This window comes from Pezoporus flaviventris, unplaced genomic scaffold (genome assembly GCF_033815535.1).
Source record: "Pezoporus flaviventris isolate CSIRO_AGI_PZ_B2104156 unplaced genomic scaffold, CSIRO_AGI_Pfla_v1 ptg000078l, whole genome shotgun sequence".
Taxonomy (NCBI): domain Eukaryota; kingdom Metazoa; phylum Chordata; class Aves; order Psittaciformes; family Psittacidae; genus Pezoporus; species Pezoporus flaviventris.
In genome coordinates this window covers 9,962,444-9,990,120 of record NW_026892626.1, presented here as the reverse complement: position 1 = coordinate 9,990,120, position 27,677 = coordinate 9,962,444, and the positions used below count along the sequence as shown (strand labels likewise).

At 40.4% G+C, this 27,677-nt stretch overlaps 1 protein-coding gene across 6 annotated transcripts in view; it reads right to left on the bottom strand.

The window, feature by feature from the left end:
- XYLT1 (xylosyltransferase 1) overlaps window positions 1–27,677 on the bottom strand; it is a 192,751-nt gene that overhangs the window by 54,630 nt on the left and 110,444 nt on the right. For all 6 annotated transcript variants that reach the window (XM_061474259.1, XM_061474258.1, XM_061474260.1 and 3 more), the window contains 2 exons: window positions 7,188–7,360; window positions 6,364–6,566 (listed from right to left, as the gene is read on the bottom strand). In XM_061474259.1, coding sequence (XP_061330243.1) covers window positions 6,364–6,566; window positions 7,188–7,360 — 376 coding nt within the window. The remainder of the gene's footprint in view (window positions 1–6,363; window positions 6,567–7,187; window positions 7,361–27,677) is intronic.

The following is a 27,677-nucleotide window of genomic DNA, read 5'->3' as shown; positions in this document are numbered from 1 at the left end:
CAAACAAAACTGCATACAATGTCAGTGACAAAACTGAGATAAAAACCTTAGGAACTGGCATCTTAACAGATGTTGCACTGCAAAAGCCACCTGTGCTGTACTCCCGTCTAGATATATAGATATGATGTACCAGTGCTTCAGGTCAGGAGAACATTTGAAAGCGTGCTTTAAAGAATACTGAATTATTTGCCTACTGGCCAGTACATTATTCTAGTGGCCAGGCCTGCATTTCCCAGAAGCACTGCAATAGATGGCTTCGAATGGGGTGTAAGGTCAAATCCAGCCCTAGAAAGTCAGCATCCTCTATACAGGCTTCATGGCTAGCTTACGTAATTCCCAGGAAAGAAATATCCTTGAGAGACAGATGTGAATTTTGTATCTGAGGGACATAATTGTTAAATTAAGTCAAGTTAAATTGATGAGAAATCAAAGGAAGGGGGCCAATGGTTCTGGTGATCCTACGTGACATTACACAGCTTTCATCAGCCCGGCTGGCTTTGGGATTTCTAAGTTCATAATGAGGGAGCAACTGGGTCTCAGACATTTCTCACAAAGCTAAGTGTTTTTGTGAAAACTGAATTCTTTGTTTCAGTTCCAATAAGAGATTTTCCTGCATTTCCTTGATGGAATTTCAAGCCTGCACACAGCAAAAGCTAAGAAGTTCTGCAAAAGCAGATGGATAGCTTGAGTCTGGTTTACTCTCTCCATGCAAACTGTATTCTCTCATTTGTTTTCTTCCAATCACCTGCTTCAAAGGTTGTGTCATTTGGTCAACTGCCCAGGTGAAATCTGGGCAGGCCATGGTAAATTTGACAGAGCAACTGTCGTCCCTGATGCTGTTTCTATAGAGTGTTAGTCACCCATGTTTTACTGTGGATGAATTTGGGCCAGTGGCTGAAACAAGGAAACTGCTGTTCTCCCAAGTAGTTTTGGCACCTGAAAAATAACTTGCAAAAGTGTTGAAGCATTTATCCCAAAGGCTGAACAACTTTCTAGAACCTGTTGGTTATAATTACTTCCACCTGCCACCAGAAGGAAAAACTGAAGAATTATTCCCTCCACTCTCACCTTCTCACTCTTGGCAAACACTTTGCTGCCCAGTGATCTCATTCAGAAGTCATCACTTTGGTTTTGTATTAACCAATACTTCATCTGGCTGCTCGTAGAAGAGCAGGATTTTAAATAACTCATTTTCCTCACAGCCAATGTCTTCAGTTTCCTTTCCTGACGTCCAAATGTAGCAACCACAGTAGAGCCCAAGCGCAAGACTTGGCCATGCAAGTTATTTGGGATGAAATCTGTGCCGGCAGATGAGTGAAAGGACAGCTTTATCACTACTAGGCTGTCTATCACATCTAGATTTGGCAGGAGTTCAAATAAAAGTGTTGCTTTTGGGTAGTTATCTTTGCTAACAACTCTCCTAAAGAGTGAGGAGCGCAGGTCTGCTGCTGGCTGATTGGGCTGCTAACAGTGACCCGAGAAAAAGGTTTACCTGCTTCAGAGGATATCCTTCAAGTTTCTATAGGAACATTAAACTCTAATGTTAAATAACTGGCATTTAGCATCAGCAACCTTACCTTGACCAACAGAGGGCAACACAATAAAACAAGAGCAGGTCAGCCAATAGTTCTTTGCTAGCTCATTTTTCTAAATTTCTGAGTGTGATTCTAACTGATAAAGATGACCTCCATAAATGACAAAAAACTGGCAACTGTTTAAAGGACCTACCCCAGTCAGATCATCCCATCTACTTACTCCCTGGAGTCTGTAGCTACCTTCCCCAGGTGCTACTTGAATTATGATACACATTTCATTCAAGTTCCACACCAAAACCTCTATTGAACATGCCTCATTTGACTGAGTCTTCACAACTGTGGCAGTTTAAACCCAGCCAGACAGCTTGTTCACTCACTTCCTCCCCTTCTTGCCCTCCCCCTACTCCCAGAGGGACAGAGAGGAGAATCAAAAATAATGCAACTCCCACAGGTTGAGATAAGAACAGTTTAGTGACTAAGGTATAACACAAATCACTGCTGCTACCACCAACAATAACAATCATAAAGGAAATAACAAGGGAAGAGAATACATCACCTCACCACCAGCCAACCAATAACTCATCTCCCCCCAGCCCAACCAAGCACCGACCGACACCTCCTCCAACCCTGCAGTCTCCCAGCCCTTCCAGCTAACTCCCAGTTACATCCTGGGCATGATGTGCTGTGGTATGGAATACCTCTTTGGTCAGTTTGGGTCAGGTGTCCTGTCTCTGCTTCCTCCCGGCTTCCCCTCCTCCCTGGCAGAGCATGAAGCTCACAAAGTCCTTGGTCAGACCAAAACATCATTGTTATCAGCTCTGTTCCCAGTCCAAAAGTCAAAACACAGCACTGCACCAGATACCAAGAAGGAGAAAAATGACTGGCTACTGCTGAACCCAGGACAACAACACAGGTTTTTATGGAAAATATGGCTATGCAATCTTTATCCTAACATGGTGTTAAACAGCAAAACACATGTAGTTCCACTGGGATTCTTTTAAGTTCCTTTGTTATAGCTGATTGCTCTTAATTGGAAATGTAGTCGTATCTGCATTCCTGGCTCCATCAACAAGCTACTCCATTTTCTTACTATTCTGAAGCACTCCCCAAGCTTCTGCTAATATTTTTGCTTAACCTTTATTAAAGACCAAGCATTAGCTGGCAATTAGATTTGGAAATCAAAGCTCAGTGATTTACTGTAAATTATAAATAGTTCAAATGTTTCATTATGTTTATTCTTTATACAAGCTTTGTGGCCAGGTAAGCACTGACATGACATTCACTGCTAAATGATCTCATTAAACTTCCTAATTTAAGTGGTGCAACACTTCACCCGCCACATTATCTAAGGACTCCTGCATTGCACATTAAACATTCAGCATCAATAGATGCTCTACCATAGTTCACCTTGTTGGGAGTGAAATTTCAGTCCCTGAACATAAGGTTGACTACCTGATGCTGTTTGTCAGAGGCAATAAATAATGCAAATAGATACCCATGTAAAGTAAGAGGTTAAGACATCAATAGCTTTCCCACAGAGTTTTGAAAGAGACTTTCAGAAGACAAGACTTTAAATCACGAAAAAATGTCACTAAACTTAAAAAAGGTAAGGAAAAAGAAGGAAGGTTCTGGTTTCTTTCATTTCTTTATGAATGCAGTGACTGAGAGAGATAATTTCCCAAGAACTCCCAAGGCATGTGCCCTTTTTTAATTCACAACCCCAGAGCAAAAGAAGGGGCAATCACACAGCCTCCCACATCAGAGTTGCTTGTAGAGTTCTGTCTTTAGCCATTTCATCTCTGATATCCTGCTGAGAATGTTTAACAGAGCTGCATGGAGTCAAGTTTGGATAATGCACCACCTCATTTCACTCAGGCCAATAAACAGCATCTTGCCTCATGATTAAAGGGAAACAAAATATTTTTGTTGGAGGTGCCTTTATGTCCAGACTCTGTTTGCTAGCAATTTCTACTGCAGTAACAACTAGAAGCACATGGAATAGGACCACCTTTGTGCTAGGTGCTGGACCTAAAGGCTCCACAAAGTAAACATGACAGCACTGGGAAGAGTAACAGAGGTACCTGAATTTTCCAAACTTGCATATTTGTTTCCCTCCCAAAATGAATGGCTCTAATATTTGCACCCCCCCCCCCGGCCTCCATATAGCGTGGCCCTTAACATCTGCTTCTGGACTTATCATCTGAAGGATGAGGGGCTCCTTGCAATTGTAATGTGGTCTATGAACATACCAGACTGCTCCCCAGACAGATTTAGGCTTCATCATATAATATTAACCCCATATACTGAATGTGTTTTTCTGACTTACAAGGCTGCGTTAGCTTTTATTATCAGAAGAGAAGTAGTAAAGGTTTCAGCATTACAGATGGGATGGCAGATGGGAAGCAAAAGCTTAATGCGAAGCAGCTCTGGATAAAAACTATTAATCCACAAAATTCATATGTTCTTATGCAGGGAAACCTAGCAAAAACACTGCAATATGACTAACCAGTGAGAGAAGTGTAATCTGCCCTTAGCCCATTATCTGACAAATCATGGCATGGCGTCTGAAAGAAGGAAAAAACCTTCAGACACCCTATTTACTATTTCCCAGGAAAATAATCAGCTCTCTATGGGGTATGCAGAGAGGTAATACCTTCCTAAACATTATAAACAATGTTAATTTATAGCATCTCCACTGTGAAAATGAAATGAACTCATATATATATATATATGATGAGATAACATTTTCCAGGTTTATAGCTTCAATATTCTGTATTCAAAAAAATTTAACAGTACCTATAAGTCACCATCATTAAAGTTATAGCACCGAAACAGGCTTTTTACTTTCTGTTGAAATGCGTGGTGTGGAGGAAGCACATGTCCATCAGTTCTGGTAACAGAATACTCTGACAGAAAGGGAAGTGAGCACTTCAGATGCCTGCCCTGCTGCTGAGTGCCCACCATGGGGCTCTGAGAGTGGCTGCAACAGGGGAGCGTGACCTTCAAGAATCTCCCCCAGTGAAGAAACACACGTCTGGAATTTTTCCAGCTGAATGGCACTTGTTCAGAGTTCCCATGACTGTAAGATACCACGGCATTATTACAAAGACTTCATTAACACCAAACTGACTAGAGTCTACTCAACAAACCCCGTGATTGTTTATAGCCATGTCTGTAAGTGAATGTTCTCATTTGGCCTTGTGGTTTAACTGGTTCCATAGGGAGCTAAGAGCAATTGAGACCACAACAGGTCATGGCCTCAGCATTACAGGATGTTTAGCGTGGAGTCAACACCACAAAGGATAACTGGATACATCTGCTGGAAATAGTCTATAATACTACACCTTCAGTAATTATTCTCCTACAATTTATCTTACTTGATTCAAAGTGCCATCACCTACCTCTTCCTTTGTGATTTTGCCTTAGTTTACTTTTTATCACTGGTGCAGCATACCCCCCAGAAGGTGAATGATAAGGAATAACAAGCTAGCTTTTCCCAAAACTCAAGAGATATACAGAGAACTACATCCTCTCCCTTACAAGCAAGGATAATATGCCAAAATTGTTAGGTCTCTTCCTGTTAGACACCAGAAGTTTCTTAATTGGATGCAATAAGAAATACCACAATTTCTTAATTCAAATCCCCATGTGCCAGTATCAATGCAGTCTCTGTGACTCTTGTGCTCTTCCCTAATTTTTCTTCTCAAAATGCGTTGTGTGTCACTGACAATGCTTAGAAATGGGCAGCAGCAATAAAGCCTTTTTGTCAATCCTCACAAAATCCTTCATAAGGCATACGCTCATGGTTTTTTCCATTTTTCACTTTAGTGGGGATTTCTGTCTGAGTAGCAGCCTCAGGAAGGGACCCATACTTTGAGAGACCTCGCAGAAACCTGATCAGTGAAAGCATCTAATATATTTCTTTTCTGAGAGTACTAAAAGCATGTTATGTCATCACTCATCAGAAAATTGCCCAAGTTACTTCCCCTTTCATCTATTCATTTCAACATCCAGGGAAAGAGAACTCATAAGGAGAACTTCCTCTTTCCCTCCTCTTGATAACTCCAATAGCCTAAAACCCAACATTTTGGGAAGGCTGGTTGTTTGTTTTTTTTTTATGGACTATCTACTTCTGCACAATACAGTAAAACTTACAGAATGCAGCTGAGAGACCTGGGTGATGTAAACCCAGAAAGAATATGATTTCACTTAAAATTATGAGCCTTGTCATGTGGTGTTATGTGGAGTTCTTTGCCTGATATTATCTGAATATTCAGGCAACGGCTGGTGCTGAAGATATAATTGACTCCTAGCAACTTGTTTGTCACTTCTACTATCGTTATCCTCTGCAGAAAAAGTACTAAACAAAGGATACATTATCTTCACTGAATCTATATTCATACTTTCAACACTTTCTGACACATCAAACCAAACTGCTCATCAGCCCTGGAATGTATAAATCTATCCCCACCTGGGGTTCATTTGCTGAGCTCCAGTACTTCCTGCTACTTATCCTCTCTTACAGGTACCCCTTGCTGGAAATAGAGCAGCCCTTACTCAGTAAAAGTGAAGAGCCAGCACTGCTAGCCTGCTCTAGCCCTTCCTACGTAAGTGGCAGGCACACAGGAGTAAGGTGATTGTCTCCTTGGCTAAGATGTGGCTGTCAGACACCAGCATTACCAAGAGGAGTCTTCTGCTGTATGATAGAAGAAACTGCCCCTCTGACCTCTGCTTCTTGCAGCACAGCCTGGACATGTCATCTCTTATATCCTTCAGTACATATTTCCTTTAGGAACAAACATGTACGTTCTTAAAATACTCATTGTACCTGATTGGGTAGTCAGCAGCACTGAGGTTAATGAAGAAATCCCATGGCCAGTCATTCATCTCCATTAAGTCCCTCATGGCCTGCAGGTAGGTGGTCAGAAGACTTGCTCCTCCCCAAATAGTTGCCATTCTCCAGGAAGTGACTCTCACATTTGGGTACTGGTTGGCGAACTGGAGCACTTGCCGGTGCAAGTAATTGGATCGCTTTACAGGAGAAAAAAGTAATAGATTCAAGTTACTCTGTCCAAAAGTGTTCTTCTCTGTATTCAGTAACCACCAACTCTTGACTCACTGCCATTGCTTTACCCTCACTTACCTTTGCTAAATGCTATTTGAAAATGCACAGAGACCCCTGTTAAATTCTTTTTATTACAACTACGGTATCCACAAATCAGTGCAACTAGCTCTTACTTATCATTTGTTACCAGGAGATTCCGAAGGGCTTTCATTAAGGAGGTGACTATTACTACCTCCCTTTTACATTGTGAACTAAAGTAACTTGCGCAAGGTGGCACCTCAGGTCAGCTCTCCATTCAGTGGGCTACCACTGTCAGTCTGCATCAGCTTATCAATTACTGTTAACTGAATGTACAACAGACGTGGATACTCACAGACATAAGAAGAAATGAGCGCTCTTACATATAGAAGATAACAAGAAAGGAAAAAAAAAATAACCAGAAAGAAGAGGCTCCAACCATATAACAGATGGAGAGACAAAAAGTGACATGCACTTTATGCAGCAGAGGTAAAGAGAAGATGAAGATGACAAAAATGAGCAGACTGACAGATGGCGAGACAGGCAATTTATAACCAGTGATATATTACCTTGTCAACATGAATGTAATAAAAATGGTCTTTATGGTAAATAGCCTTAAACATGCGTTGGAGCTGCCGAGAAGCTCTGCCATGAACAACCAAGACAAATGCGATCCTGACTGGGTTGGCTGGCATGTATTCTACGGAGTCCTCATCCCACTGTACATTGTTGTTGGCTTTTCCTGTTCAAAAACAAAACACATGACATCTCTGAGTGTATCCACAGGGCACGGGTGTAGAGAGCAGTACACATTTCACCTCAGCTCTTTCTTCAAAAGCAGTTTCTACAGAGAAAGGATAACTCCTGAGGGGTGCCAGCTGGCATGTCATCAAGACTGTACCCCTCTGTCACTGTACAGGGTCATCACCCTGGGCAGCAGCCATGCCTGCGTGCCTCAACCTGGACAAGGCTGCATGAACATGAATAAAGACCCAAATGTTTATGAGTCAGACAAAGCTCTCTCTACCTGGGTACACACATGTGAATCTTCAAAGGAATAACCTCAAGGCTTATGAGTACTGTTCCAAGTTTTCAAACAATGCCAAGGCCAACATTCCCCTTACTCCCCCAGAAATGAAACCTCCCATTTATCAAGAGATGCTCACTCCTGTGACCAGGACAGCTCTGCTGGGAAGCTGGTGAAACTGCCACTTAACAACAGCTGAGGATTATCTCAACTGATAGCATGTATTTGTAACAGCAGGTGTATCCTGGAACATCGAAATGGTAACCCGCATATCTTAACTTTTTCATGTAGGAGAGGGTCTCTCACAATCCTATTTAAAATTTAAGCTCATTCTTACTTTAACCAATGAATTTCTGGTCTTCATCTTCTGAAGCAAACACTGCAGTGCAAGGGTAAGGCAGGATGTACTGATTAACTGAAGAGCTACGGAGACATTTTTACTCAGGAATTTCAAGTGCTTTGGTTTTGGTTTGTGTAACACCAATTCAAAACCCTGAACACCATGTAAGAAAAACACGTTACCCAAAACCTGATATTCATTCTGAAGTTAACAACCTCTGAAGTGCTCTGACCTTGTAAGGACCTTTCTCAATAACAATGATTTAGGAAGAACCTGAAATTTTGAATATACGTAGGACAAAGAAGGAAAGTGTCTCAAAGCTCAAAAGCACCCTCCTGCCCCAATTTTCCTTTTGCATATTTAAACTCCTTCTCTTTTTTAAATGAAAAGCAGTATCATTGTCTCAAAGTTACTCAGTCCCTTCTCGCTTATTTCCTCTAAAAGTTAAATCCATTTTACAATCTCAAAAAGTCTGAACTAGTGGTTATACTGAAAATACATAATTATTGGAAATGCATGTGAACATGAGCAGCACCGAAATGTTCATTTCCCATTACAAGTACGGGTTTGGAAATGGCTGTGCACAAGCAGAACCAGGTAGAAGCAGCAGCTAAACCATGTGTGAGAACATTACCACAACTGCCTTCAACCATACGCAATGCTTTGGCCACATAGGATACTGCCAATTTCACACACACCTGTGTTCTCAACAAATAACCAGCTTAGCAAAACTGCCCAGCCAGGTGCATAAGGACTTAAGCCTGCTTGCTTTGAAAGAGCAAAGTATCTCCTTTGCTCTCCCAGAAAAACAAAAGAATTGGGTTTTACATTCTTTTACAGGAACTACTCAACCCCTTATATTTTCCTCCTCATCAGAAAAGCTGTTTTTTCCTACCTTCCAAACAAAACCCCAATGAGCCAATTAAGCGTCCAAGTGAGTTAGAAATAAACTGATGTCATTCAGCATATTCCAAGTCTCCAGAGCAGATATTCATATTATTCGAGGTTAGAATTTCCTAATTGACTTGAAGGGGACTCAGGGGAAAAACAAAAACCTCAGCAAACTTGGGAGTATAGGAGATGGATCTTCTAACAGCTATCAAAGCCCTCAGGTCTGAAAGTGTGAAATGCTGAGGATTTCCTAACTCAACCATCCTCTTTTCAACATGTCATGGATCCTGTTTCTTCCTAAAAACACTGAGAAATTTATCTGGGTAGGTCATGCCCAGTTTCTGCCATAGCGCTTTTTGGGATGCTCCCATTCTCCTCCCACCTCCACATACCCCACTGTCTGAAGACTCTTTCTGCAGACAGCAGTGACACATAGGTTTGTGCTAGGTTGCAGGACAAACTTGAGGCTGTATCTGTTACCAGGTTATCAGACAGCGTGAGTACAGCCACAAAGCCCACTGCGCCTTCCAAAACATCTCCATTCTCTGGAATAAGGCTCTTTGCTGGACTATGTAAGGGGCTAAAAGGCAGCTATGTGCCTATCCAGGAAGATTATGTATCACATAGACACTGAACACAGTGTCATACTGAACACAGACACTGAGCCTGCAGAGTCCCAGAGGCTCACTGCCTCATGTAAAAGACTCTTCCCTCTCTACAGCTGTATTGCTCACAAATTGATGGCCTCCAATTGTATTCAGAACACCCATTTTGAAATTTCAAGCCCCATGAGTCACTCAACTTTAAATGAGACACAAACAACTTAAATGGTATTTCTTTAGGAAAAAGAAAAAAAAAAAGCCCATCACTAATTCAGTAAGACTCTAATGAACACCATTAGAAGATTAGAAGAAAGCTTAAATTTCATTTCTTCTATCATTTCTAGTTTATTATGGCCATTTCTTTATGCTTAGTTGTGCCATTTCTCCGGCATAGCTGATGAGTTTCCCAGTGCATGTGCTTTGGGCTCCTGCACAGCGACAGGGGCAGAAAGGGACTGCGAAAGAAAGAAAACATGCTTGCAAGGAGAACTGACAGGTGAATGAAGGGCAATTGCAATTGCTAACCCAACCCATTTTTCTTCTAAACTGCTTTGATTTCAAGCTGATGATGTCCCATCGATGGACTCAAATATTTTTAGTGGTTTTCATTATATTTTTGGATAACTCTCTTCTGAAATTAGTGGCTTTCTGCAGTGATATGTAGAAGGTGAGGGGAATTTAAAATAGCCACATTGTGGCTCTTTTATTTTAAACTAACTTGCTTTCAATACTCAAACTATCATTTACCTAGCAATTACTAAGAGCAAAATCCTCCCAAATTTGCACCTGAAATGCAATCTTACTTCATCAGGTTTCTCTAATAAATTCCTGTAGTGACTTATTTTCCTCTCTGCTATTTTCCTACTTGAACATCTTTTCCATGTGCTCACTCCTTCCTTCTTATTTTATAGTCCATTTTCCACCTGCACACTACCATGTGTTTTTTTATTCTAATCCTATTCTTGGCTGCCTGGAATTTCACAAAGGTGAGAATGTATTTTTCCATCTGTCAGAATATCTGCTACTTCTGCTCTATATGGTTACCTTCCTGGTTTTAGCTGTGGCTGATTAGCATCCTCTCTTTTACAGCCTACTTCACTGATAAAGAACCAGCCTGCTTTGCAAATGAGATTAAATTGGCAGGAAACATTCAATTGAGTATCTGCTTGTGAAAAAATACAGTAGGACTTGAGAGCTGTATGAACCATGTCAAAATCTCAGCAGCTCTAGCCACTGCATTTTTATAATACTTGTGCATACCAAAGGCTTGCACATCATGTTAAAGCCTGCATATTAATGACCTGCCTCCCATGCAGGAGCACATCCCCTTCTGGGTGTTGGGACAGAGGACACAGGAGATGAATGAGATGAAGTCACAACGTCATGCCATCCAACAATGACACAAACCTAAAAGGATTTTAAGGAAGTACTTGCATTTGATAGCTACTTAAGTGCCAGCACTACACCGCCATTTGCCACATGCACTAAAGCTTGCTCAGGGGGTTAATTCAAGTGGTCTTCACCCTCAGTCACTTCAGTCCAGCAAAGAGCTGTTGCCAAGATTCTCTTCCTGGTCCCAAAGATCCCTTGACAGTATTTTCACCTCTGTTCACTCTTCTTCTCACCCACCAGGTACAGAGGAGTCATGGGCAGCTCCTTTCCCCTGTGGGTGCTCCCCACACTCAGCCTTCATGCATACTTTGCACCCCTCCATGCACCACTGTCCGCCATCCCAAGAAAAATAAGCCAAGCCAATACAGGAGAATTCCCATCTTCTCCTGCAGTGATAGTTGGGGGCAGCCTCAATGGGACTGAAGCTGCACCCCAACTCACCTAAAAAGCTTCCCCAAGTGTAAGCATTGCCTATTGAGTGAACTTTCCTACATGTTTAGGGAATTCTCTTTATCTAGGATAACTTGGGCAGATTAGTGTTTTATAAAACTTAATAAAAAGCCCATTGTTAACATAAGGTAAAACAAAACCTGTGAAGAATATTACATTACAGTTACATCTTGGGAGCACATCTCCAGCCTCAGAAATAGCTTTGCACATATGAGTGAGTGGGGAAAGTGAATGGAGTGTCCTCTTTACAGCCATCTGTCACAGTGAAACAGTAGCTCTTGCCTGGAAGCAGCAGGACTTGTCTTAAACTTTCTCAAAGTTGCTGTTTCATTACGCGACAGGAACAGTGGATGGAAGAGTAGCTTCTCATGCTGCCCTGCTTCAGAGAAACTGCCACATGGGACCCTCAGCAGAAGTGGCAGTGCTCACCCAGCTCATAACAAACTTTTTCTAGCCCTTGTATGAAAGTGTATTTATTTTGCAATTCTACACTGACAACAAAATGTGCCATTTTGCTCTGTGACCAAATGCCTTTCACAAACTTAATGAGAAAAGAAAAAGATGCCCTTTGAGATTCCTGCTCAAAGCAGGTCAGGACTGACACCAATATGTGTTAGCAGGAAAACCTGGACCTGTTTTTGCAAGTAACAGTAGAATCTCTGCAGTACAGAATCCAGTGCAGTTTCAGCTTGCACTTTCTAGAGCCCAGAGAAATCAATATAATTAAGAGTTTAATCTTCAACTATTGCAGTATTACTAAATGCCAGGATAATAAACACTGTGCAATCATTTTTGTATTTGCTGCAGTGCCACATTATGCTCAATCATCCAGCAATATAACTCAGAGCCAGCCTGCTAATCTTATACTTACATTGCTAATTAATGAGATCATCAGACTTCTCTAGCAGCATGAAGCAATTCCTAATGACTTTTGTGAGCTGTATTATTTTTTGTTACTCCATCCATCAGCTTCTATTTTCAGGTTGTTTTTGTCCTGGCTGTTCAACAGAATAGGTCGGCGCAAAGATACCTGGATGCTGCTGACTTCATCTGAACACAGCTGTGTGTGTGTACTCTGCCTTGATAGCATGAATCAATGGATAGAGGACATCAGAAGGGTTATTGCTGTGTTGTTCAGCACGCTATTTACTGCTATTACATCCATAAATGCAATCAGAAGCCTTGTCATTATAGCAGGAGTACCAGCCATAATCACTCCAAAGAGGCAGAGATCTACAGTCCCTACTTAAACTCACAGGAGCAGCCCCTTTCCCTTCAGCAGAACCACTTCTGCAACAGGCAGCTGAGTGGTAGTTGCTGAACTTACATTTCCACTATAAGCTCCTCCTTTTCAATTGCTCACAGCTCATAACATCAGAGCAGGTTGAAAATTTCCAGGCTTGGCTTTCCTCTGAAAACATTTTCCATTTTGGTTGGACAAGGCAAAACTAGTTCTGCCCTGTTCAAATGGTGACAAGACTAAAAAACCAATGCATTCCTTTATTTAGGAAACCCATTTTTTGTAAATGACCTAGTAATGGAAGTAGTTGGAGTTATGTAAGAACAATAAAAAACTTCACTGTGCAATTTAGCAGTGAGCTATCAGGACTTGATAAGTCTTTGTCTGTTTCATAATGGAAACATTTATCTGGATATATCCAGAACTGCTGGATTCATTACAGCAAGAGCCTTACTCACCATCAGGCTCAAGAGGGGATGTTCTGTCTTGCTGCGGTACCCTTCAGCGAAGACACCTTGCATGGGGCAAGGTAACTCCTGAAGCACAGCGTGTTAATCATACTTAGATGAAAAAGCAATTTTCCCTACTCCAGAACCTAGAATACTACCTTTAGCAACATTAATCCCAACTTCGGGATACCGATTTTCACCTCCAGTCTAGGAAATGATTCATTTGTTTCAATGGTGGCCCTTGTGGACATCTTTAGTGAAAGAAAAGATTTTAAGGTGAGCACTGAGTTTTTTTTAATTATTATTACTAATTATATATAAAATGCCCACTGGTCTTTTCCCAGTGTAAAAGACCCTCTGGCAAAAAAAGGTTATTCACCAAAAGCGGGCTGAGCAGCATGTTCAATTTTGGTGAATAGTTATACTGACAACTAACCAGACATGAGGAGCTCTGTGTATCATACACATCCTGCTCACTGCCAGGCCATTGCCTCCTTTCCTGTGCTTCTAGGAAGTGGCATGAGCTGATTGTTCAGTATCTCAATCAGCCCCTTTGTGTGCCAGCTGAATTGGGCACACCCAGGTCAAAGAGGGGCTGCGTTTCACCTCTAGCAAAACAAACCAAGCTCCTGATGAAGCTAATGCATGGCCACACATACGTGTGGCTTCTTTCCATGGGTTTTAACTTGCTCAGCAAAGGAGGACAGATGAAATCAGATGAGAAGATCTGTGCAACTGCCCACAAGGCACAGGGATTTGAGAGGGATGTTTATGGTTTATAGAGTGAAATGTTGCTAGTTCTGTTTGGTGGATTTCTTTAAACCTGCCGTTACCCACACTTCGTAAGTTCACACTGAGCACTTTGGACAAAATTTCAGAAATCACTCTGCTATTGAAAAGTGGATATTCAATTTATTTGCAGTAATGTTTTATCTTGACAACCCTGCTCTGGAATTTTTCATTCGCAGACAATACCATGAATTACAGAAGCAATTTATGATCCTCTGTAAGTTCCTATGATCAAGTAACCCATAAGCAAAAAATCAATGCAAGGTAGGCGGTAAGCAGTGAGGTGTAATTTACAAGCACTCGATGGTGAGTCCATTTAACATTAGCGAGACAGATTTCAGTAATGTTCTTTCCATGCTGAGCAGAAGCCCTCACTTGGAACAAAGGAGCTGCTGATGTGGGCAGTTTAAGTCTGCTTTAATCGTTTCAGAGGGTGACAACAAACTTTGCTCAGTCAGAGAAGGGCCACTGCCTTACAGCTGGACAATTCAGGAAATCACTGGAAGTTTCTCTACCGTGAGTCTGTGAACTGATAAGCAGCTCCATATTCCTGCAGAACTTAAATAAAAAGGGAAACTCTATGTCACTACAGATCTAGGCGAGTTCTGCTGCAGTCCCTGTGGTGGTGAGACTTGTCTCCCTTGTCTAAAAACAGAAAAATTGAAGTGCATGAAGAAAGGAAGGTATGAAGATAGAGGGCACATGTAGAACTGCTCCATATTCACCTCTGAATCATAAGAAGATGAATTGTTTCTATTTTTTCCCAAAGAGAAAAAAAAAGGAAAAAATTAAAATTCTGTTTGGAATCTGGAAGAAAACATTTCCATCCCAGCTTTGTCATCCTTCTGTTATAGGTATTTAACATTTGTGCTGCATGCATCACTTCCAAGACTTGCACAAAGACCCTACTGGAGCAGGTATCATCCGTTAAGCAAATCCAGAAAGACACCCAGCACCAGAGAACTTAGTGGATGTTTTTTTACATGATTTAGAATGAAGAAATGAGAACCTTGAGAACAAAGACAGAAATCTTCTGAATCACAAAATCCGTGAAAATAGTTGGAATAACACAAGACTGTTCAAAATCAATCCCAGTACAGAACTTCAGGTTATGCATATGCATACCTGTGCGTGTGCTGTGGCAGCAGTTACAATCACTCAATCGCAAACAAAACCAGGGAGCATTTGATTTGAAGCAGCCTGCCATATTTCAACCAAAATCTCCCCTCTGTCTCGCAGTCTCCAGTAGTCACTGAAGCCATTTTTATGATTTGCAAATGACCGACTAATTATCAGATCCCACTATACTGCACTTGCAGCACACACTAAACTTAATTTACTGCAATACTTATCTAGGCAGACCAATGGTCTCAGTAACAAGCTTGCTTTTCTGATTGTTCTAATTATGAAAATGGTAGCATCCCTGGGAGACAAAACTCAATTACTTGTAGTTTTGCTGGAGTGCTTTAGCCAAGCATTTTCTGCCTTTTCCCACTGACTCTCATGAATAAATAAATAACACTCAAAAGTAACAGTAAATTAATGTGGAATTAGAATGAATGTCTTAATAATAATATTTATCCTATCAATTAACAGCCAATTAGCACATCAGGATCAGTGTTACCAGGGTGAATACAAAATGCCTTTTGAATGAGCAGTCGGTTATTTTTACAATATTCAGTGTCGTTACTGGACTTTAGAGAAGTGATACACAGCAGATCCAACAACAGACATAAGTATTCTTTGCAAAGACTATTCATTCCTTGTGTGCCTTGCACCTTAGTTTGACTGAACATTTGGGAGGCAACACTCCTGAAAGCTACAAAAAAAGAGAAAACCCACTATTTGATTCTATGATTCACAAGTACCTATACCATTACAGCTATGAGAAAATGCTCTAATAAGAGACTTTTCCAGCCTGGCTCAAGGACTAATCAGCAGCCCGTTCAGAGTGGGTCCCCCAGCTCACAGTCAAAACCAACCAGCTAATCACAGAAACCAGGAATGATCTGTGAATGCGCCAGTTCTGTGACAATCACTCAAGACAAAAGAAAAATAAGCACTCCAGTCTTCCACGGTTAATGCAAAAGGTATGAAGGTTTTCTCATGTGTGGAGCCACCTTCCTCTCCCCAGGAGCTCACTGCAGGACAAGGCACTTCATTCAGGTCTTGTGGCCCATGAACCGAGTCCCACCCAGAAGAGTGAAAGGGAAACCTTGTGCTCATTACCAGGGGAGAGGTTACAGAAAGAAAAAAAAAAGCAGCTAAAGGGTTGAGATATGTTTCGATATCTTACCCACCACTGACTGTTGCTAAGGATGCTCCTTTCAACACTCCAGAACTGATGAGAACTGGAATTTGTCAGACGAGATATGTCATCTCACCACTCCCAAGAAAATTGATGATACAAGCCCAAAGTGAAGCATTTATAAAACCTCATCCACTATTTTCGCTTTCTGGACACAGCTACAGCCACACCAACAGTATCCTGGCTTCTACAAAACCAGCACTGCAGCACTAGGAGGTACCCAGTTCCTCTGGGCTGCTTGGTTAGCTGGTGCTTACTATGGGACACCGGCCACCAGCACAATCTTCCTGGAGAGCTTCTACCAGGGCTGCTCATTGGTAATCCAGCTGTCTGCAGTCTCCTGCCTGTCTGGTCAGCACAGTGGGGAGATTCACACTGCCCAAGTGCAGCAACGCAATTTAAGTGCCTAGTTTAATACAAAAGCCTTTCCAAACAGTCTGTGGAGACAGAAGAACACTCCAGAGGCTGTTCAAGTAATGGAAAGAAAGGCAGAATTGGCCAGTGGCAACAATGCACCTTTACAAGGCTCCTTTCTGCTGTTAGACTGTTTCAGGCAATAGTGGAGGACCATAGGTACATCAGTCTCCTCCTAGTATAGTACAGCTGTTGCCTGAGGACATGGCTGATGGCAACCCAGAGGTGCTCCCAGGTTCTGCAGTTTGCTCTAGTGCCACCTAAATTAGACAATCGATTACTGATTTAGGTGGCCTGACACACCAGAGGATACCTGCCCTCTCACCGCAGATGGATTACATCCGAACTTGGACACCAATGACTGGCTTATTGCTGTCCATGCCAAAACCAACTCTGGCTTTGGAGTCATCTCTTCTCTATGCTGAAGCAGTTTAGTCCCTTCTCCACTGAAAAAGCCTTCAGATTTCTTATGCAGGAAAAGAAGAAAACACAGAAAATGTCCTTATTTCAGTTCAGACTTCCTCTTCTGCCTCAAATCATCAGCAAGTCTGATCCTTCAAAGAGCAGAAGCTTGAAAGCCAACCAGTTACTGCAGAGCAACAAGGAAACATAAAACAAGAACGTAACAATATCAATATTACAAGTCCCAAGAAGAACAGCAATAGCACTGTATCAAGGCTCATGCCTCAAATCAGCATTTGAAACAGGCTTTGCTGATCCTCGTGCCCGTTTCTGTGTTCCGCTGTGTGTCTGGAGACTAGCCCATCCGTAACCTTTACTTCATTTATTCCTATCATACTTACAGCACAAATACCCAGTAAGGAGTGAAAATATAAGCAATAACAAAAGAAGTTTCCACTTCACATAACCTCCCAGGAGTTCTTTATGTACTACTGAGGCTATTACTAAATGAATAGGTAGATAAAAGCATGTTTGTTCCCTGCCTGATCAATGTCTTCCTGTTCTATTTTACTGTGCTGTCATCTTTCAAGTCCTATGTAAAGTATCTTTTCCCCAGATATTCTTAAGAAATGAACAGTTAATCATTATAATCAGCTGGGGTAAGGCCAGGACCAAGTTAATTTACACCATATGAGGATCTTGTCTTCTAACTTGAAATTAATTCTTCCTTTGAGATTCCCATTACATCTGTCTCCTATTTTTTGAATGCAGTATTGGAAGGACAGTCTGCCTTTACTCTGTGCCCAAGATCATTATGAACATAATGTTGGAAACAGACAAAAAAAGTCAGTACTTTTATAGGTATTTTACATAGCTAGTTTGAAAAGGTCTAGTTAGGTACTGAGAGTAAAGACTGACACTAGCAAAAGCAAAAATAAACCCACATACCTGTGCCTTGTGCCCATGTGTTGTAAAATGTGAAAGTTCAGCCTTACACTGCAAGTGAAATTAATAGGAATTTCACAATAGACAGAAAAGAGAGAAAAGATAAATAGTACATGTCTGGGCAGTTTCACTCCAAAGCTGCCAGGCTTTGCTTCCTCTGAATCCCTTTGAGTCAAGCTTTACAAAAGCTGCAGGGCTGGGTCATAGCTGAGCGCTTTAAAGAGCCTAACAGTGTGGCAATAAAAAAATGTGTGTGAGAAAATATTCATGTATGTGTACATACCCTAAATACATATACACACACATTGTATACACTGGTAGGTTAGCTAAGAAATAATTGGAACTGTAATATTTCAACTAAAACAACACACCTAAATAAATCAGCAGAAACAAATACAGTTTCTGCACTCAGAGAGTACTTTCTCAGCATGTGTGCTGACACATAACTACTGTCAAATACCCTGTCAATGGATACAGATAAGCAAGGGTTTTCCCAAATGACTGAAAGTAAATTTCCTCCCAAGAAAGGCAGCTGCAGAAGCTTGGCCACTCCATTTCTGCAGGCTTTCCCTGGGAACACTTGTGATTTCTTGTTATCTCTGGTCAACGAAACCAGTCTTACCTGGGCAGAGACATCAGCTCCAGTGTTAGCAGATTCACCTCCAGCTCTGCAAATCATGAGGCTCAGCTGAGCTGGTACCCCCAGCAAGACCAGGGCATTTCCAGCCTCCCTGCTTACAGTTCCCCAGCTTGTCACCCACTGCTTAAAAGGCTCCTCAGCTGACAAAGTCCTTTTGATGAGCATAAGTGGGATCCATTAGACTGGAATTGAAGCACTGAATGCTTTTCCAAGATCTGTGACTTCCCTCAATATTGGCATTAATCAATATGATCATTTTACTTTTCTCTGTATTATGTGCATTAAATAATTCTGTGTAACTGAAATTTCTAAAGATGTCTAAAACCTTACCTTGTCTACCTCACACTTCCTGTGTAAAGCACTTCTCATTTGTCCATCTGAATAGTAACACATGAATTATTTTTATCATTGATCAGCTCTTTACTTCAAGAAAGTTTGCTAGCATGTATACCACTTAAAGGATGAGCATGAATAATTTTACCCAACAGAGAAGAAAAAGAGGACCAACCTTCTCTTAGTATATTACTTGCCAGGCATTGGAATGCAGCATAATTATATTGTGACATTTCCAATAACAAACAGATTCTTCTGTAAGCAATTAACACCGGTTACTTTGGCAGACATCAAAAGATTAGTTGCATAGTATGCTAAGCTGCAATAACATCTGAATAAGAAACAACACTGCACTACTTTAATTAGATTTTAACATATATGGATAGGTCAAAATACAAGAAAAATAGATGGATTTAATTCTTGCACAGGCCACACCCTTACACTTCAAAATTGTTCATTAACATGGAAAATCTTCAGGAAGTAAATCTGAACATTTTTTCAACAAACAAGCACTAGTGGCAAGAAGTGCTCCAATCTAATTAAAATGGAGATTTTTGGTCTGTGCACTGTGTATTACAACCTACGTCTTTCTTCCTAGAGATGGGAAAGTTAGGTTGGACTCCCATTCCTGGCTGGAATACTTTCCAAAAGCTGCTTCTGATCAAGAGGGATTAGTAAAGATGGTTTAAGAAGGAAAAAAAAAAACACCACACACAAACCAAAATCAGGCATTAATCCTCTAAACATTTCATAGCCAACATATCTTTAACACAATCCCCTTAATCCAATTAGGGTGCTTTGAAAATCATATCTTGGATTCCATGCTTCATTGAGATTGGTGCTGTGCGAGTGAAACAACCATTTATAAGACAGCTGCTAAACACCTTCTCCACTTCCCAGCCCCATCCACTGTACCTAAATCCAAACCTTGCCTCAGACAGGCTGGCTCCAGTGCTGCAAGCTACACCGAAGCAAACACGTGTGCCTGAACACGTCAGTCATTTCCCAAGCCATTTCTAAAACACAAGAGATTTTAAATATTCAAATCTCTTTCACTCATAAACATATATAATTAGATACGCATGAGGTACTGAAGACATAATTTTAACTCCCCCTTTCACACCTGAGTATTAGTTACTTAGATACACCACTACTAATAATCAGCGGAGTACAGCCTTAGCAGCTGAGTAGAGATTCTGGCCTTTTGACATTCATCCCTTTGAACCAATAAGGAAAACAATACCAAGTACAATGTTTTTGCAAGCAAAGAACAAATTACTGCTCATTATTAGAGCTTGATTTTTCAAATGTTCTCATGAAAAATATTTGGATGGGTGTTCACAAGGATCTATATTCACACTTGCATTTATGGACAAAGAATACAAAGAAACAGCATAGTGTTGTTCCTAAAATAAAGGACTTTCACTCTATTACTCCATCGCAATATAAAAAGATCCCATTAACATACCACTAGAGGAAAACAAAGGAAAATCAAATTGCTGGCAACAGAAAATGTTCAGCAAAAGCAAAATAAATTGATTTTTCTGTATTTGACTAGACATTTCAGATTTGCTGTTAAAAAACACCAATGTGCAGAAAATGTCATTTTACTGACTAAATAAGTTACTGGCTGCTGTTAAAAGCATCTGGGGAGAATTTGTATGTGAAATACAGTCTTGCAATAATACCATAACTTCTAAACCAGAGTTATGAATTTCTCTCAGATTTTAACAAGGCTGTGATGCCCTTGGATGTTAAGGAGCTGCTTAAATAGTAACATGTAGAAAAGTCTGCTCCATACTGCAAAAGGTGAGTATCTGTGCAATGTTTAAATAAATTTAAAAAAAATAAAAATCAATGCTGACCTTCTACAGACAAAAATAATACTGGATATCATTTCTAACATTATTTTAGCTCTGCTCCTCGGAGTCTGTCCTCCATCCTGCAACTCTCCACGGTAGCAGTCAGAGGCACTAAATTTGGCACCAAGCACTTGCCATTTACTGTAGCTGGGGCTGATCCTGCTGCCTCTGTGCTGGCAAGGTTTTAGCAGGACCCTGGCTTCAGGGAGGCTCTGCTTGTGCACAGCTTATCCCACCCCACGGAATTTGGGGAGTTTGGCAGATGTGAGCATGATGTATTAGCATGGATCCCTAGGAATAACTTAGTGGTGCAGTGTACTATGAGACAGGGCACATGTCCAAGTAGTTATGCATTTTAATTACATAAAGCAAGTGCTAGAAAATGCTTTGAGGCTCTCTAGATGTAATTCAGTAGCACTGCCTTCCAATGTAATTGTTTCTTTTTCCTGCTACCTGCTCACTTATACACAAGCTACTCAACCCCTGCTAACACAAGGGAAGGCTTATAAAAAAAGGAAGAAAAAAAAAGGAATAAAACAAAGCTCATACATTCAGATGTAATTCAGTTTCTCCTCCTCTATGAAGATGGAACCCAAACTAACCAAATTCATTCACAAGTTGGCTTCTATGGTACAGTAGGACATAAAAATCACCAACTGGCAACAAAACTGCTAAGCAAAACTGATTTAGGAGATGAAAAGTGTGAAACACAAGAAACATTTTGCAGATTGTAAAATGGCATGTTTGTTTTTTAAAAAGGAGACCAGGGAAAAGAAGAAATGTTGGCAGAGCATAGCAATACAAAGAGAAAGACTCCCTGGCTGTCACTTGGTTAAAGCTTGCCATTAACTGCAGACTCCTGGACTGAACAGCAAGCGCTCAGCAACTCTCAGCCACCGAGCACCTGAGTGACAGCAACTACATCAGCCCGCAGGGTATGTTAAGCTAGTCCTTCTTTAATTAACACTCTGAGCATCCTCAGGAAAAGAAAGATGAGGAGGTGAAGGGGGAAAGAGAGACAAGGGAAAAGCCCCATCAGGTTTGTTGCAAAAATTGTTATATATTTCACTATCTACAAGGGTAGGATTAGTAAGGATCCTAATGCTAGCACCTCAAGTACAGAGAGGTACAAGATCACAGCACCAGAAGATCAAGAATCACTGAAGTCTCCAGTTATAGCAAGGTCTCCAATTACAATTGCAGCAGATGCTGCAAACACTTCTGTGCAGCTGTGGACTATCAGGAACTCATCCTTGTGATAGTGTATGAGCTAAAACCCCTCAAAGATTATTTTTAATTACAGCTAAGGACAGATGTTACTTTTTAAGGCAAGGAGTTTGTTATGACTAGCAGAAACATAATTCTTTTCAGTCATCTGCTGGTTTAATTTCGGTCCACCTCCTGCAGCAGGAGTCACCCATGTGAAATCAAAGGAGAATGGACAGTGTAAAATTAGTATCCAAAGAGAACAAGCATGTCTGAGCCAAATGCTGCTTAGTTTGCTCATGTTCCAGCTCTGAAAAATTCTTGATCTATATAAATGCAGCTTAACTTTGAGCTTCTTTAACAGTCCTTCATTCTAGCTAAAAGAATCAAAAACAAGTGAGCTGCAATTTCTTTCAAACATAATTTCCTTTCCAATATCTTTATTTTGACACTAAAAGAATGATGAAAAATCTCTTGACATTAGTTACCAAGATGGTATTGCTAGAAGGTGAACCGTTTATCTATACACACACCACTCACTCTCTCCCATTCTTCTGTAAGACTGACAGGGCAGAACCCATCACCTGGGTTCTAACCACCACTAAAACTGAGTCACTTCTGAGGATCTTTCTCCTCGTTCCTCAGTGATAACTGCCCCTCTGGAAAACTGCTCCCTACCAATCTGAGCACCTGGGTACTGACATACTTAAGTGTAGGAAGGCTACATATCTGATTAGCACTGTCAAGATGTATTAAGGATGCTTAGAAGAGTTTTCAATGGTATATAACTTTGGTTTTTTTTTCCCCAGACAGGACTACCTATAACTGAACCACATGACTAGGAGCATCGTCCAGACACCAACATGCATTTACTGCCCACCTCCCCATGCCAACCTCTTTACCTATAAACCAACCTGCAGTGCGCAGATTGTGCTGCCGGCCCAGGGACTGGCACAGTAACTGTTTACTGAAATCACAGCACCTAAGTACTAAGGTTGAGAAGAAAGAATTGTATTTTCTGTCAAAGACAGGTTATTATTTAACTATTCTATTTTAATCATGTTAAACAATCCCTTCCCTTTTTATATTTACATTCAATTTATTGTTTATCATCAACTGAGAGTTTTTTACATTACCAGCAAAGTTCAATGTTAAAAGAAGAAACCCAATGAAAATATACCCCTAAGGCAGTACTTCAAGAGACTTCCTCAGAAAGAAACCTTTTAGAATACCTCAGAGCATCATTTTAGTCAAAAGAAAAAGCAGTTTGCTTACCACCCTGACCTTTCTGTCACAGTAAGTACCAGTTTTTCCTGAATATAAAGCCACTTTTGATTTCTGGAATGATTATTTACATAAACTAATTCAATGGCTTATGACACCAAATGCTTAATGTTCAACGGGACAACTTTCATTGACTTGAAGACAACATCTGAAACAGAACGCCTGCTTGCTGGCAACCCTTTTATTAGAACAAAATCCCTCTCTAAATCTAAAAATTAGCTAGTATGGAAATACTTAATATTCTGTTGAATAAAGAAGTATTTAAAAAAAAACTATTATACCTGACACTATAATTACATTGCTCGTGTATAATCCCAAAAGAGCACAAACACCTTCTGCCGAAAGTGATTTGAGTGTTAATATGAAACGCAATGTGTGCTCACTTTAATTACATACGTGCCTGCTGAGAACATATGATAGAGTCCAAGAAGTTAATTCATTGTCAGCATGACAGCAGGATCTAATATTAAATCTTGCACACCAAGTAAGTTTTCCAGATGACCAATTATGACACAAAAATAGGACGCAAATGTGGTAATCAGCATGGAAGTAAAATGTGAACAAAATATTGCTAAATAGAGCTCAACTCTGAGCCAGCAGAGGGAATAGGAAATCTGAAATCTGCAAATAGTTCATCCTTTCTCTTCAGAAGCAGCAGCATTCAGCTGGTGTAACTCTTAACCCCACTTACACCACGTTTGCACTGACTTGCACTCTGTTGATTCTCCCCAGCACTGTCACACAGTGGCAACACTGTAGCCTTACATCTTCTGCATTTCAAAGATATTACTGCATGGTTTTGTGTTCTCAGAACTTCCTGGTGTCACGTTAAGAGTGTTTATACCTCCTAACCCACACCAGCATGCTACCATGCATTTTAATTTACTTTTAGTTATGAACATATTCATGCATCAGTCAGTACTTTCTAACCAAGTATGAAGAGTCAGCGCACACCAACAAGGTAACCCTGGGGAAACAAGACATGAATACAATTTTGAAGGCAGCAGAGACCCAGCCAATACTTCTAACTGCATCTTTACCTACCTTTTGGTTGCTTTAGTGATGCATTATTAATTAATAACTACTGAGCCTTCCCAACAGAGCATTTTAAATAACAGCTGAATTTTTATGGATGATTATGAATCATAAAAGTATGTCTGCATGTTCAAAGCAATAAACAAGCCCAGGTAGGGAGCCTGAACTCCTAGGGAAGCTGCTCTTTGAAGCTTGAAGTTTTAGGGATGCTAAATGCCTACTGTGCAGCATTACGCAATTTCCAGTCCAGCTTAATCCAATTAATCTGAAGAAATAGAGGATTTTCTACATTTTGCCTCAGCATAGGCAAATGCTGTTCCAAAGGAAGATGATGGCATTTAAGAAAAGCTGCAGGGTTAGTTAGGTTCACTGCTTTATCCAAATGAAGCTACACCAATTTAGGCCAACTAACAATTATAATTTTCAATTCTCAACCAAGATCAGTAAAATTGTCAAATCACAATCATTCCTACTCAAGATTTATGCAACTGACGAAATACGTTTCATCATCTTTGAAGTGTTTTATTCAGGGACGATGCCAGGTTTTCACATTCTGCGTGAATTCTGGACAAACTCAGGAAGCACTGAAGGTTTATTTAGGGCAGCTTTGCAGTTGGATGGTTTCAGATATAGGTTGAAATAAACTTGTAATGCTGAAGATGAAAATTCATTTGGAAATCCTATTTCTACATAGGATAATTTTTTCCCATCTCTACCTAAACCACCAAAAACCTCATAGTATGCAAAGGAAATTCCAGCATTAGTGTTCAATAACATCATCACCTTTGAGACAGAAAGGAACTCGCTCTTCCCAGTCAATCTTCACTAGGTTTTGTTACTGTCTGATTGAGGATTTAGGTTTGGGGTTTTGTTTTGTTTTTTTGTCTATTGGCTGTGCTTAATATTTCTTTCCAGGCCTTCAACTGGTATATTTTGCAGCAAAAAAGCAGCTTTAGCTGTGCTTACTGATCCTATTATCTGTCTTCTAGATAAATAATCCAGGTTCTTGCCATGTGACACTTGGAAGATAAGAAAAGAAAAAAAACCCAACAAGTTATCTAAACTGTTTTCTGGACAATGCAATACAAAATTATTAATCTGTATTTAGACAAACTATAGGCAAGAGGACACACAGGGCAGAGCACAAGCACACCAAGGCCTCATAATATATGGGCTGTTTTGATGGCCATTTGCATGGGATCAGTCTTACTTACCCGTTCCAAGGGACAAATCCAAATGCCATCCTGTGGTTTTGTTTTCTGCTCTTCCAAGGCCACATGTTTCTATTCCACTGATTCACCACGGGACTTCCACACCCCGAGCACAAATCAGTCAAAGGCACATGCCGTTACCTGGAGTAGATGCTCAATAGGCCTTGGCATAGAAAGTAATTGTGGTTCTTCTCTTCGCCTCCAGGAGGCTTTGTGTGGGAGAACCAACATGGGAATGTCATCGTGGGATGACCTATTCCAATCAGTCCTGGTGTGAATTTTTAGTCATCTTTCAAAGCAACAGAATTTGCTCTTAATTTTCCCAAACTACTACTAGTCTTTTTCTTTCTAATATTTTTTCTGACTCTTAATCTTAATTCTTCCAGTTTATGGCTCAGTCCTTCTACAGGGATTCATAGCAAACAGAAAGAATAGTATCTTTCCTACTTTCAGATATTAAGATGGATCATTATTCCTCCTGATATATTAGAAGATATTTCTCAGTTTGAGTTATGAGGCCTTTCTGCCTGTGAAGATTTAAACATCGATTTAATGCCAACTTAAAGACTCCTAAAAGTGTAGGAGATTGCATTAGATAAATAATTTAACAATAAAAAGTATATCAAGGCAGACATTATTGCAACCATCCACCAATCAATCACCATTTTCCATGTTTATCCAATTTTCATCTCGAGGCTCTGTATATCAAATTGCCTAGACATATACTATACAACTGAAATAACTTCATCATTGACTAAAATTGCACAGCCATTAAAATTCTCTAATATCAAGAGAGCTGACATTAGTTAAATATTGGCGTCAGTTCCATAGGGTAATAAATTCTGACCTAAATCCAATCTTTCATGGACAGCTGATTCATAATGAAAAATTACTCTTTTGTCACTTTACCTTAGGAAATTCACTCTGGAAACTAATATGGTACTGGGCAGTCTTTGAAATATATAAATAAAACCACAGTCCCCTTCCTAGCCACCCTGAAATAAAGAGAACAGATCCACTTTGGTGCAAAAATATCATACTAATAGCTACCAGATCAAGAGAAGTTACTATTGTGCTTTTCCCATGTCTCTCATGCAGAAGCACTACATGACATCTCTTACAGTAGCCATCAAGCAGCCATCACACACAAGCTCCTGTACCAGGTCGAAGCTGCTGAGCTGAACAGATAAAAATTGAGGAGAATCATCACTGAAAACATTTTCTCTGATTTCACTGTTGTACACTGCTACGGTTCAAAGCTGGAGAACCACCACCAGTGATGTGTTAACAAAGTCGATGAAGGTAGAGTAAGTCAGACTGGACCTACAGCTGGACTGCTCCTGGCCTACCCTCATTTCCCCAGCAAAACACCATTGTGTTTCAGGGATAGAACCATAGGTTTTAGAGCTTATATTAAATTTCTTCAGAGAACCTCAGTTGCCATTTCCCAGCTTAAAGATTCTTTCATTCGACAAACTCCTTTAGGGGACTCAGAAGAAGTTAGTTTTTTGTAACAAAATTATTTCTAATTCTCTTGATAAACAGGATTTTAAAATCACTAAAATAAGCTAACAACGATACTACCACACACCATTTCTCCTCTGCATATATCTGCAATGGAGCTAAGTACCTGTTATCCCTGGTCTATACATGGCATGAGTTGTCAGATGTATCCTAACAAGCCTGTTAAACATCAAGGAATGAGACCCAAGTTTCCACAGTACCAGTCTAGGGCTTACTTTCTAGTTAGTGCTTATATCTTTGGCCTGTGATACAGCATAATGGAGCATATTCTTGCTGTCGCTATTTAGTTGGGAGCTCTCTAATGACTTCTGAGTAATCACATCCCCAGGTGACAGTGTAATAAACAGACTTTGAAAAATACCCTTTCATCATAGGGACAAGAAGAGAATCTTTCGTTCCTTTTTTTTTTTTTCTTCTTCTAAATGAGGCTTCTGTTTGGATGGATTCCAACAGAACTCTCTGAGCCACTTCAAGCTTGCACTGGGGCTCTCTAACAGTCTTATTTCTTTCCTAAATTTTTGAGGTCTGCAGTAATAGAAAGCGAAAGTCAAGAAAAACATAAACATGATCCTGTCTGCAGGTTTGGCAAACGGTCACAAATGGTCACAAAGTGATGAAATAAACGGCCATAAACAAGAAATGAAACCACATTAACTTGCGTGTTAACTGCAGCGTTTTCATTGTAAACGATGGAGTTGAATCTAATGGGAGTTCT